The sequence below is a fragment of the Podarcis filfolensis genome, assembly GCF_964270895.1.
Source record: "Podarcis filfolensis genome assembly, chromosome: 13".
NCBI lineage: Eukaryota > Metazoa > Chordata > Lepidosauria > Squamata > Lacertidae > Podarcis > Podarcis filfolensis.
The window spans coordinates 20,299,189-20,311,824 of NC_139615.1; the positions used below are offsets into that span (position 1 = coordinate 20,299,189).

General features: G+C 46.9%; 1 protein-coding gene across 2 annotated transcripts; it reads right to left on the reverse strand.

The window, feature by feature from the left end:
• Positions 1 to 435: 435 nt before the first annotated feature.
• LOC310746526 (sulfotransferase 1A1-like) lies at positions 436 to 8,975 on the reverse strand. 2 transcript variants are annotated; one of them, XM_083580393.1, is made up of 9 exons: positions 8,498 to 8,975; positions 7,679 to 7,827; positions 5,786 to 5,911; positions 5,542 to 5,639; positions 4,981 to 5,107; positions 4,291 to 4,385; positions 3,683 to 3,863; positions 2,644 to 2,778; positions 436 to 1,015 (listed from the first exon to the last, which is right to left on the reverse strand). In XM_083580393.1, the coding sequence occupies exons 2-8, from the start codon at positions 7,824 to 7,826 to the stop codon at positions 2,666 to 2,668; spliced, it is 888 nt and encodes a 295-aa protein (XP_083436519.1). In that variant the 5' UTR covers position 7,827; positions 8,498 to 8,975; the 3' UTR covers positions 436 to 1,015; positions 2,644 to 2,665. The 2 variants fall into 2 exon arrangements, with proteins under 2 accessions (XP_083436519.1, XP_083436520.1); XM_083580394.1 differs by lacking the exon at positions 8,498 to 8,975 and adding an exon at positions 8,422 to 8,477.
• Positions 8,976 to 12,636: the final 3,661 nt, after the last annotated feature.

The following is a 12,636-nucleotide window of genomic DNA, read 5'->3' on the forward strand; positions in this document are numbered from 1 at the left end:
TTGGCAATGCTTAGTGCTCCAAGGCTGTTTCAGTGCGAGGTGGTTGGTGCCTGGTTTTGTTTCTTGTTACACTCCGTCCTCAAATGACAGTAGGAAGAGCAGAAGGCAGGGAAATTCAGCTCATCTGACTCCTTTGCCCCTTGGGATGCTCAGAGCACCACCTACTTGGAGGGAACATAGGTTCTGGCTGGAAGGCTGCAGTCCTCTCAGGTTACGATGATGATTATTTCCAGATGAAACTGCACATTCCACATGTCATGTGCTTTTTCTTGAATATAGCCATCAGCTCAAAGATATACTTACCCTTGAAACTTTGCTTACAGCAGGAAGGTACCACAAAGCTCATTCGGCCTAACCCCCTGCTGATGCAGGAAATTATTTGCTGACACTCAATACTAATGTTGTTAAATTAATAAAGGACGAGAACGAGAAAGCTTTTCAATAAAAGTATTTATTAATGGTGGGGATATGAGATATGATTTGGGATGTTTTTTTAAGTGCACGTCATGCACTCTGCTTAAGTAATGCAAAATATATGTCTTTGCTAAAATTCTATAAAAAGTGGGCTTCTTTGAGACCAGATCGTTCTATTTTTAAAAAGCCTCTGCAGGGTCAAAGCAGGATAGAGAGAGAAGAGACAAAAAAAAAAAAAAAAAAGAGAGAGAGAGGCAAAAAAAGAGACGTTCCTTTTGGAATGTAACAACCAGATTTTCTTGAACTCCTTCCTGCATCTGCTGTCTAGGAAGGGAGGTCAAGGATTCACAGCTTACTGAGCTATAAATTGAGCTGAACATTAGTTTGCGGTTGTTCTAGACACAGCCTGATAAGAAGTGACAGCTCCAAAGCTACACAGTGGCTGGAAAAACTACATAGCAGCACTTTGGGAAACTGGCTGTTTCTTGAAGGGGTCATGAAGGCATCTTGGCTTGATCTTCATCTTTACACCATCAAGGCACATGGTGGCATCTTCCAGAGACAACATGGGGTGTTCTCCTGGCGCCAAACAGTTTACAATCTAAAACAAACAATGGGGACAGCAAGAGAGGGAATGATGTGGGCAGATGCCATCGCACTCATATCCACACCATTTAAAAGGACACTTGTTGCCCCAAAGAACTCTGGGAACTGTAGTTTAATCCTCACAGAGCACTCTTGGTAAACTACAGTTCCCAGGACTCTTGGGGCGGAGGAGTCATATGCTTTAAATGTTGGTGGGAATGTGGCTGTATTTGAAGCTTTGTTACCTTAGGGAAGGAAGATTATGAGATTATAGGTCCCAAAGGAAATACTGTATGGGTTTTGAAGGAAGGGGAAATAGTGCCAGCTCCAGATTCCACGGGGGCCCCCTGCTCATTTTCACTGCTGTTGCTGTTCCCCATTCACTAGTCCTCTTTCTCTGGGCGCTGCTCAAGCCACACAACTGCCCAGAGGGAGCAGGTAAGGGAGTGGAGCCTGCTGTTTCTCCTTGTTGGGGTGGCGGGTGGCGCTGTGGTCTAAACCACTGAGCCTCTTGGGCTTGCCAATTGGAAGGTCGGCAGTTTGAATCCGTGCAACCAGGTGAGTTTCCATTGCTGTGTCCCAGCTCCTGCCAACCTAGCAGTTTGAAAGTACACCAGTACAAGTAGATAAATAGGTACTGCTGTGATGGGAAGGTAAACAGCATTTCTGTGCATTCTGGCACTTGTCATGGTGTCCCGTTGGCGCCAGAAGCAGTTTAGTCATGCTGGCCACGTGACCCAGAAAGCTGTGCACAAACGCCGGCTCCCTCGGCCGGAAGCGAGTTGAGTGCCACACCCCATAGTCACCTTTGACTGGACTTAACTGTCCAGGGGCCCTTTACCTTTACCTTTACCTTACCCTTTACCCTTTACCTTTACCTTCTCCTTGTTCCTGACACTACTCACTTGCTAAGAGGGGACAACTGAATGGGCAGCAATGGCAAGGAGAAGCAGCACCAAGGCAAGGGGCTCCAGGAGTGGCAGTGAGCCTTTTGCTGGGGTATGACCCTCAGCAAGTGCCCAACTATGTTGACCTCTGACACCAGGACTGAAATTTGGGGAATGGGTGAACTGATGAATCCTGTGTTCTCTCTCTCTCTCTCTCTCTCTCTCTCTCTCTCTCTCTCACACACACACACACACACACACACACACACGCCTCTGCTAGACCATTGCTATTTTTGGGTGGGATTCAATCATATACCAACAAAGACAGGGTGCACCATTATAGTTAATTAGGCAGTCTTGAACAACAAAACCACTTATCCAAAGATCAGACTTTTGCAATGTGAAAAGCAATGCAGAAATCCACTTTTTGCAATAAGAAAAGTGATGGGAAGTGCAGAATAACACTTGGTTTGAGCTCAATAAACAGCTCTTCTGGAAGTGTCCACCTACACACCAGCAGGGAATGTCAAGGAAGAGTTGTCCACTAGGGAGAAAGCTGGATAGTATTGTGCATGTTCAGGAGCGTTTGTGGACATGGGAGAGAATCCAAGAATCATGGCTTCCGTATTTTGTCTCTTTTCTATTAACTCACCTGAAGATCTGTTCATCAAACAAGAAACCCCGTGGGCGGAATTGATATTAAGAATCTGAAGCAAAGGTAGTAGTTTCCATAGAATGGGAATAAAAGGTGACTCACCCAAAAAGGGAAGTCAGACAGATCAAATTTCTGTCCGGAAGTGCAGGGTCGTTCCTTCCATCTGCCTCTTGTAATCAGCATCAAAGCGCTCATTTTGAGCCACTGTGAACTTGTTCTTCCAATCGCCAGTGATTCCTGGGTTGAAATGGGAATCAAGACACTGGCAATTAAAGAGGGACAAGATAGACATGAACATTACTACCTAAAGACCTGTCAAATATGCTGGATAAGAGAGGAACGGGGAGTTCCTGCCCTTTCCACACCGTACTCCATGCAGCAATACACGGTTGCAGATTCCACTTGTTTGGATTTTTTTTTAACAAATAATAATAATAATTGGGTTTTCAATAATAAATAAATACATAAGCAGAGGAAGTGATCTGCAGGCCCTAATTGTGATGATGTGATGATGACGATGATGGTGGTGATGCAGATGATGGGGACATTTGCCTCCTCTAGTAAGCTGATCCCTTTTTGGTGCCCACTCCTTAAGCCCTATGATGCCTCAAGACCTCTTCTGAGCAATAGTATTGTTATGTGTTTGTGGGTGCCAGACACCAAGTATTAAAAGCTAATCAAGCCAGGCTAGCTTCCCGATGAGGTAACCGCCTGGCTGATGGATCATTAAGAGAACAAAGGCAAGGCGGTTTGTGCTAGATGACAAATGGGCGGGACCCTTCTCCAGCTCTCGGAGAGTTAGAAGGACAAAGCCTGAGATTTGGGGGCTGGGTTTGCTGTGATGTGACCCGGAGGAAAAAGCTGCAGGCTAGAAAGACAGAGCGAGAGAAAGAGTCATGGCTGATTTCTGCTTGAATCCAAGCCTGTGGCTGTGGTAGAAACAAGATCCTTTTGATGTACTGATGCTGTGAACCCCTCCATCGCAGGCTCAGGATGTATATATGTGTAAATAAACCATATATCATAAAGATACCACAGTCTCCGCTGTGCCTCATTTCCAAAAGGAAACACAGACCCTGGGGTGAACCCCTGGAATCTCAGCCCTCTTCAGCTCATCCCTCCAGCTGTCAGTGCAGCTTACCTTTCCTCATGAAAGGGGAGATACTGTGGTCCATAATCGTGGCAGGGATGCTTGTGTAATTGGCCATTTGGTTCTTCTGCATCTCTTTGAAGGAGGTGTGGTGAGCAATCTTTTCGACCAGGCGGTCATCAGGGGGCCTCTCCAGGAATTCCATTACTTTTCGGATCTCCCGCTGAGGATTCTAGAAGATAAGCAATGATCGGGGGTTGAAGACGGGGGACTTGGGTTAATAAACTAATAATAATAATTTATTATTTATACCCTGCCCATCTGGCTGCGTTTCCCCAGCCCTGGGTTGGGAAAGGGAGGCAGGGGAGAAGGACGCAGTGTACAGAATGGGAATACCCAGGTGGACCTCCCAATTTCCCAACCTGGGAACCGTCATTTGGTCTGGTGCACCTCTTGAATGTGGCAAATGATGCTCTGGCCCTCTAGACACCACAGTTCCTTCTGACACACTGCATGCACGCGCGATACATTCAATATGTGCTATGTTTACACTTTGAACATTTTGGTGGCTTTGCTTGCCGTTGCAGCAGAACTGGCATTGAAAGGGTTATACCGGGGAGGGCTAGAGACCTATGCTGAATGAGGGGTGGGAACCTTGCCTCTTTCAAGTCTTCATAGAAAAGGTAGAGCATCTTATGTTCATTCCTCTTGTCCCACCAGCCTTTGACATGGTCGTACCAGGATCCAAAAGAGACTGAGGAAAGAGAGATTATGGGCTTCCGTGAGAACCTTTCTAGAAACAAGGAAATTCTGGCCTCTGCTGGGTAAAGGCTGCAACTCAGTACTATAGCTTCTTATTTTTTCCTTTTTTGGACTGCAACACCCATCTTCCCTGACCATTAGTCAGGACGGCTGGGGCTGATGGAAGTGGTAGTCTAAAACACGGCACATTTTCCACACACATAAGGATCAAGGTTCTGTCTTCAGAACTGGGGATAGTCTGACAGACACCTTGAAGAGCTGCTGTCAGTCAGATTATCATGATCTGACTCAATATAAGGGAGCTTCATCATTTGTTTATCTCATTCTACCACTACCTGCCCAGAAGCAATGGGAAGCCAGAAGAGCAATGCCCGGATATGAACCTTCACACTCACAAAGCTCCTCCAAACCAGGTAAGATCTATGTAAAACACTTGCTCATAATTCCATATGGAATTTCATAATTTCTACATGGTCTATATAGCAGGTGGGTCTAATGACATCTAGAAGATCACAAGTTTTCTGTCCTTGGCTTTCAGGGTCATTGCCCTTGCCTTCTGCCTCTGTCCCATCTCCCACAGTCCTTACTGTCTCCAGCCATAAACTTCTCCAGGAATTCGTCCCATGTTCCCGGATCAGGATGCACTTTTGCCATTTGGTAGAAGTAATAATACGAGACAGCCACGTCTTTGGCATTTCTGGCCACGTAGATCATCTGTAGTGCAGAAAGTAGCATGCAGATTAAATGGATGATCAGCATAATTTATTCTGCTTCTGCCAGTCAGGCAGAAGGGCAAGGGGCAATGCAAAGGTTTTGAAGTCCCTCTCCTTGGCCACTACAAAATGCTGCAAAGTCCTCCCCACCTCTGGTTTTTAAATTTTTACATTGCCCATAGATTTTCAAGCCTGTTTTCATATGGACTAGTAACCTAGATTTTTAAAAATAAAGTATTTAAGTATCTTTCATATATAGACTAGAAACTTAGATTCCTTTTTTGAAAACAGTAACTTTCTTCTGCATAGAATACACAGCCCTGCTGGCAACTTTGTGATCCTCCCTTTCAGATTAACCCTCCAGCCCCTTTCTTCCACAGTGACCTCTTTCAGATCCCGCTCTTGCTAGATTCAGGTGCCTATATACCCGCTCACCTTGCAATCCGTTTCCCAGAATGATTTTGGAAGCAATTGGACCGGAAGGTGTGTTTTAATTAGACATGGCCGAGGTGCTTTTCTGAGCAGATCAATGCCTGGAGGGAGGGAGGGAGGGAGGGAGGGAGGGAGGAAACAGAAGTCAATAAAGAGGCGTCTCCTCTCCCCATCTTTTACGACCTGTCCCCACAGCATACCTTAGGGCGAGGGACTCCTGGATTGCTGGCCTTCTGGGGTGTTTTACCTTTGGGAACTCCTTCAACAGCAAACTCCAAGAAAGGGACTCGCTGGTAGATGGGTTCGTGGCTGCATTTCTCCACGTTGCCTTCTTTATAGATCAGGTCGATGACCTGGCTCACCCAGGTAGTTCCTGAAAGGGCATGAAGGGGTGTTTTGCATAAATTCTCGATTGCAGTGCAGTTAGGGAAACCCAAGACTGCGGCTGCATACGCCCTACATTTAAAGCACATGCGAACTACCTTTCCTCAAATAATTCTGGGTGCTGTAGTTTGTTAAGTATTTCTGGGCATTGTAACTTTGTAATGAGTCAATTACATTTGCCAGAACTCTTTAAGGGGGTGGTGGTGTGCTTTAAAATGTATATATGCCACCTGAGGGTACATATACAGTGGTACCTCGGTTTAAGAACAGTCCTGTTTGCGAACTATACGGTTTGCGAATTCCGCAAAACCAGAAGTAGTGTCCTGGATTGAGAACTTTACCTCGGTCTAAGAACGGAATCAGAACGGTGGAAGGGAACTGGCGGTGGGAGGCCTCATTGGGGAAAGTGCAACTCAGTTTAAGAACGGTTTCAGTTTAAGAACGGACTTCCAGAATGGATTAAGTTCGTAAACCCAGGTACCACTGTACACCATACAGTCATGGCTGTAGCCCAGGTGGGGGCAGCTGCCCCCCAAATCAAGTAAATAAATAGAAATACTTAACTAACTGACTAATTGCATCACAGATATTTCAGTTCTGCCCCCCCAGCATAAAGCATGCCCCCCTAAAATAAATCCCATGAATACAGGTAAAGCACATATCCTCCCCAAAAGAAGTCTGGAAACTGTGTGGTGGCGGATTGGGGGAGGGGAGTCCTGTTTTAACTATTTATTTGATGCAGGTGACGCTTTGGGTTAAACCACAGAGCCTAGGGCTTGCTGATCAGAAGGTCGGCAGTTTTAATCCCCGCGACGGGGTGAGCTCCCATTGCTTGGTCCCTGCTCCTGCCAACCTAACAGTTCGAAAGCACGTCAAAGTGCAAGTAGATAAATAGGTACTGCTCCGGCGGGAAGGTAAACGGCGTTTCCGTGCACTGCTCTGGTTCGCTTAGTCATGCTGGCCACATGACCCAGAAGCTGTACGCCGGCTCCCTCAGTCAATAAAGCGAGATGAGCGCCGCAACCCCAGAGTCGGTCACGACTGGACCTAGTGGCCAGGGGTCCCATTACCTTTACCTTGTGCTTTTATCTCATGTTTTAATACACTGCCCAGAAATCCTTTGAAGAATGGGCGGTATACAAATCTAATAAATGAAGTAATTCTTAGTGTAAGGATTAGAGATATATCACAACTGTAATATGGCACTCTGCACGAGCCCAAAATTTGCCCCAGCCCTCCAATGGATCTCCTCTATTTTGTTTCCCCCCTCGGTTCGGGGGAACTGCCTGCACAGCCCTAAATCCAGCACTGACAACAACTGCACAGCTATGTCCCTGTTTTCACCAGGGAAATACTTGCTTCCCACCTCGACAACTGGCATATTTGTACAGCCACAAGTCTGCAAAGAACGTGATCCCTTTTAAGCTCTCTTGGAAGCCATTGATATTTGGAGGCTGTGTTAGACAATGTAACATTACCTCAAGGGCCTAGCACCTTTTCACAGAAACCCAGAACTGTGGAGTTGGAAGGGATCCAATGAGCCATTTTAGTTAAGGTTACCAGATTTTTTTCAATGAATCCGGGGACACTTTTCAACTTCAATAGATTTTGTATGGGGACTGATTTGTAAATCCAGGGACTGTCCCCAGGAAACAGGGACGTCTGGTGACCTTAATTTTAGTCCAATACCCTGCAAATGCAGGCACCACAACTTTCCTTCCCATTGAGTGGGACACAGCCCAAGACATTCACTCACCAGACTTAGGGTACGTGGAGATCAGCAAGTCCCCCGGATGAACTTGGAAGTCCTTCACCTCTTCCAAGACATCAGCAAATGTCTTGATCATGCCAACCCCCTGGACGTAAACCAGCGGCGGGCGCTCAGGCTCTGCATCGGGCTTCATCCTGGCAGAAAAAAGGGGTTAAAGCGAAATGGGCTGCTTGCGCCTTTGGGCAGAGTGAGTGTCCCTCCCTCCGCCATGCAAGGAAGGTGTACAATACATGAGTGGAATCTGAGCTTGAAATTCAACCAAACATTACACAACATCTGGCATGCGCTACCTTCCCCTTTGACTGGAGTTGGCAGGGATTTCTGAGGCTGGGCTGAATAATAGGATCAGATAACTGCAAGGAACTGGGATTTCACTGCGAGGGAACTGAAATATCTGCTGAAGAAAAGGGAAAGTCTCACCCCATCCTCAACCTCATTTGCCACCTGCAAGCAAAGCAATTTGTCCTTTCTGTGTCCTTTTTCGAGGGTCAGGACGGACCAGGATTAAAAAAAAACAGCCTCACAATCCCATCCCTTCCTACAAGTCCTCCTGAATTCAGTCGGTCTTTCTGCCTGGGAAATGGGTCGACGAGGATTGAAGCCTGCATGCAGGAAAATAAGACCCAGGCTCTCGCTCCCTCTCAGCCTTGAATACTAGTCGTCCACCAGGATATTGGACGGTCTTGTTCTGCCCTCATCATCGCAGGGAGACCAGGAGTCCTGCCTGCCTTGTGCCCTGACAGCTCCTCGCTCCTCCACTGCCCGCAGTCCGGAGGCAGCTCAGCTTCCGCGGGTGTCGCTTACCTTGATCTTGAGGCGCTGGTGATGGTTCGGCGGCTGGCGCTGATTTGGGAGCTGAAGCGCTCCCGAATCCGGTTTGTGGGGCGTGGACCAGGAATGGGCGGAGAAGATCTCCCGGGGTGAATTATTCCTGGGTGGGACAGTGGAGAGCTGCTGGTGGCTTTGCCGAGGTGCCGCTGAGATCAAGGCAACCCTTCTGCTTCAGCAAAGCAGAGGGAAGGGTTTTCATTGTGAAACACTAAATGTATATAGCAATCTTTGATGCTGGGAATTCCTAGATCCCCAGCCCCCCAAACAAAAACGAACCCCAAACAATGCTGGCATTCCGACCAAGGCTTAAGGGTTGCTTTCAAGCACGGTGGATTAACGGAGTGCTGCCTCTTTAAGAGCTTCCCAGACCCCCAAGTGCCCTCTCTTCGCTTAGCCCCAGAGAGAATAGATCCCTCTTCCAGGTGTCTGTTCGGAAGGCTGCCAGGGAGCTTATGCAACAAGCCTGTTAAGTAACCTGCCCCTTCAGAGTCACCGTTCAACAGCCAACATAGTTTGGGTTGGACTTTCCTACTCGTTTCTACAGGGAAAACACTCTGCACATGCTCAGGAGGTCAACTTTGCATGTTCTCACCTATAAGTGAGGACTGAAAGTGGACTCAATTGAAGATCTGCGGATAGACAGCAGTTTAAAATGGTTTCGAGGCCCCTCCGTGTGCACATGATGAAGATGATGCCACACTCTCTCTGCTCACCACCAGCATGTTAAGTGAGCCCACTAATGATCTCTTGACACCAGGCTTCCCAAAACAATTTGGGTAGTTTTAATTTGAGCAATGGAAGAAGCCATTATAATGTGTTGATCTGGCTAGAGAAGCAAGTTGGGTGTGCTGCAGGGGTCCTGATATGTCTCTGAAGCTGCCATGCCAGTGAGAGCCAGCGTGGTATAGTGGTTAAGAGCGGTGGACTTGTAATCTGGTGAACTGGGTTCGCGTCTCTGCTCCTCCACGTGCAGCTGCTGGGTGACCTTGGGCCAGTCACACTTCTTTGAAGTCTTTCAGCCCCATTCATCTCACAGAGTGTTTGTTGTGGGGGAGGAAGGAAAAGGAAAATGTTAGCCGCTTTGAGACTCCTTAGGGTAGTGATAAAGCGGGGTACAAATCCAAACTCTTCTATGCCTGCTTGACTACCGGCTTGCTTCCCGCCTGTTCAACTTGTATATTTTGAAGCACATAGATGTCACAAGAGTGCCATAAAATCTCCATTAGCCTCCCATTTCTGGCCCTACAAAGGTGCCATGGGATTTGCTAGCACTTGGAGAGTTCATACAATGTGTTATATGTTTAGTAGTGTGCACCTGTCTCACACAGGTAAAAAAAAGGGGGGCATTTCAATGCACAAACACACATCTTTAAGCATGCTTTGGGTAAGTGCAAACATGGCAGACTGCACTCACATGATTGGCTCTGGTTCTCTATGGTATACATCCATACTTGGCTTAACAATCATGGACCACCCAGTTGGGGCAAGGTTGAGTAAATATTAAAAATGCTTGTTTTATGGTGTTATAACTTATTTCACGTTTATAGTTGTATATAAATGTTTCAGATGTGTTTATGGGGATGGGAGGAATAATAACATATTTGTTCCTTTGCTCAAGGTGGTTGGTGGAAGGGGTTGAGAAACCTCTGACTTAACAAGGCTGTAGCTGAGAATTTTCCAGAAGCTTCCTACCAATCCAAATAGAGCTGGCCGGCCTACCATTAGGCAGAGTGAGACGGCCACCTCAGAAGGCTGGTTTTGCTTGTCATCAAAAGGCAGCAAATGTCAAGTGCTCAAAAGGCAAACATTTAATTTTTTTACAGAAAAGAGGTCTGCCAAGTACAATCTCAGGGGCGTAGAAGGTGGTAGTTGAATGTATCTGAAACAATAAAAAAAAGTTTCATGGGCCATTTCCTCAGAGCAACACCATAGAAACTCTTACATCAATGATATTTTGAGGAATTGGCAAGAGTTAGGCTCTTGGCTGTTGGGTTCTGAAACCCAAGAGAGCTGGCTGTGAGCCTACATGTACCAAGAGCAGACACAGGCGTTAAGCTGTGAAACAGCAAACAAAGATCAGAGGAACCAGAAGAAGGTACTGCTTCAAAAGTTAGGAGTAAAAATCCCTGTTTAGGGCACTGCGATTTGTGTGAGAGCGTGATCTCACATGTTTTGCCCCAAAACGTGTGTTTTTGAGCTCCGTGATATTGCGCAGGTCACGTGATTTGCTTGGGAGCACGGCTGGGAAGATGAACATCCCAGCTTCTGGCAACAACATGTACATTAAAATTAAAGCAGTATCATACCACTTTAAGCAGTCGTGGCTTCCCTCAAAGAATCCTGGGAACTGTAGTTTGTTAAAGGTACAGAAAGTTTTTAGGACACCCTTATTCCCCTCACAATTTTTAGTGTGGTTTAACAATTATTCCCTCTTTGGGGACTTCTGGGAATTTTAGCTCTGTGAGGGGAATAAGAGTCCCCTAACAACACTCAACACTCTACAATTTCCATGATTCTTTGGGGAGGGGGAGCCATGACTCTTTAAAGTGGTTTGATAACTGCTTTAAATGTATAGTACAGATGGGGTCCAAGTCAACAATCAAAAATAGGTAGCCAGTGTGTATTCACACCAGGAATAAGTTGCTCAGAGTGAGATATTAACTCTGAGGCCTCACTCATCAGAGCACAGTGGGCCTCATGGAACACATTGTGAAATAAGCAAAGTAAATACAGATTACTACACAACAATAAGACCCATGATAAAAGACCCATACGTCCAGAGTCTATGGCTACCTACACATTAGTAGTTCAAAATGAAGCAAGACTGGTTTCCCCATACTGTGTTTCAAGTCACATTTTCATATTGCAGGAATGCCTTCACCTGATGTTCATTACCTGTTTGGTTCCCTCACACCTGCAACCCCCGTCAACTCCTATTCATGAAGCTGCCATCTGCACATGCGCAATGGCTGTCTCAAATAACATACATGCCTCAGTTTAACTGCTAAGTAAATACGGCTTACGTTGTTGAATTGGATGTAAGCCGGTTTGAGGGGGAAATGCATCAAATGACATTTCTCAATAAGCTGCAGGATATGTCTGGGCTGTGTCAAATGCCCTATGTACACACAGAGCCGTCTTTCCCATAGGGCTTAGTGGTGCATCGTGCCAGGGCGCCGGCCTCTCAGGGACGCCGCAATGAGTGGGGGAGCTGCGCGGCTTTGCCAGCGACCTTCGCTTTCCCTGCATGCCCACCAGCTGCGCCCCACCAACCATATGGCTGGCGGGTGCACAGCTTCCCTCCCAAGTCTCTGCAGGGATCGCTCTCCCGCAGCTCAGTGGGGGAGAGTTGCACACCCCCAATGGCTGGCAGTGCGCAGCTTCGCCCCCCCACTATCCATGGTAATTTGGGGCCACTGGGCAGATATTTGCACCCCGGCCCCGCATCTGCTAAAGACGGCCCTGTGTACACAGCTTCAATCACCAGGTGTAGGGGTGCGCCCGAGTCAGTGTACAGTGGTACCTCGGGTTACAGACGCTTCAGGTTACAGACTCCGCTAACCCAGAAATAGTACCTCGGGTTAAGAACTTTGCTTCAGGATGAGAACAGAAATCGCACGGCGGCAGTGGGAGGCCCCATTTGCTAAAGTGGTACCTCAGGTTAAGAACAGTTTCAGGTTTAGAACGGACCTCCGGAACGAATTAAGTTCTTAACCCGAGATACCACTGTAATGGGAACGTAGAATCCGAGTAAAACCTGAGACCCTTCATCTCTCAAGCTCAAGGTCATGGGTTCCAGCTCCACATTGCGCAAAAGATTCCTGCACTGCAGGGGTTGGAGCACCTGACTCTCGTGGTTCCTTCCAACTCTACAATTCTATGATCTCGTGTCTCAGGGAGAAATATATTGACTAATTTTAAGATTTATTTAACTTAATTTCTGGTTGGCAGCTAAAATAGTGTGGATTAGATACTGAGCAAGTTCTGCTGTCCATTGGGATGAAGAATGGTGGATCTGACGTCCTCAACTGTTTTCCTGAATGTGCTTGTGTTTGCTTTAACAGACAGTGTCACAGGGCTCCCACAGCTGTGCTTGTGGCTACTGCCTAGTT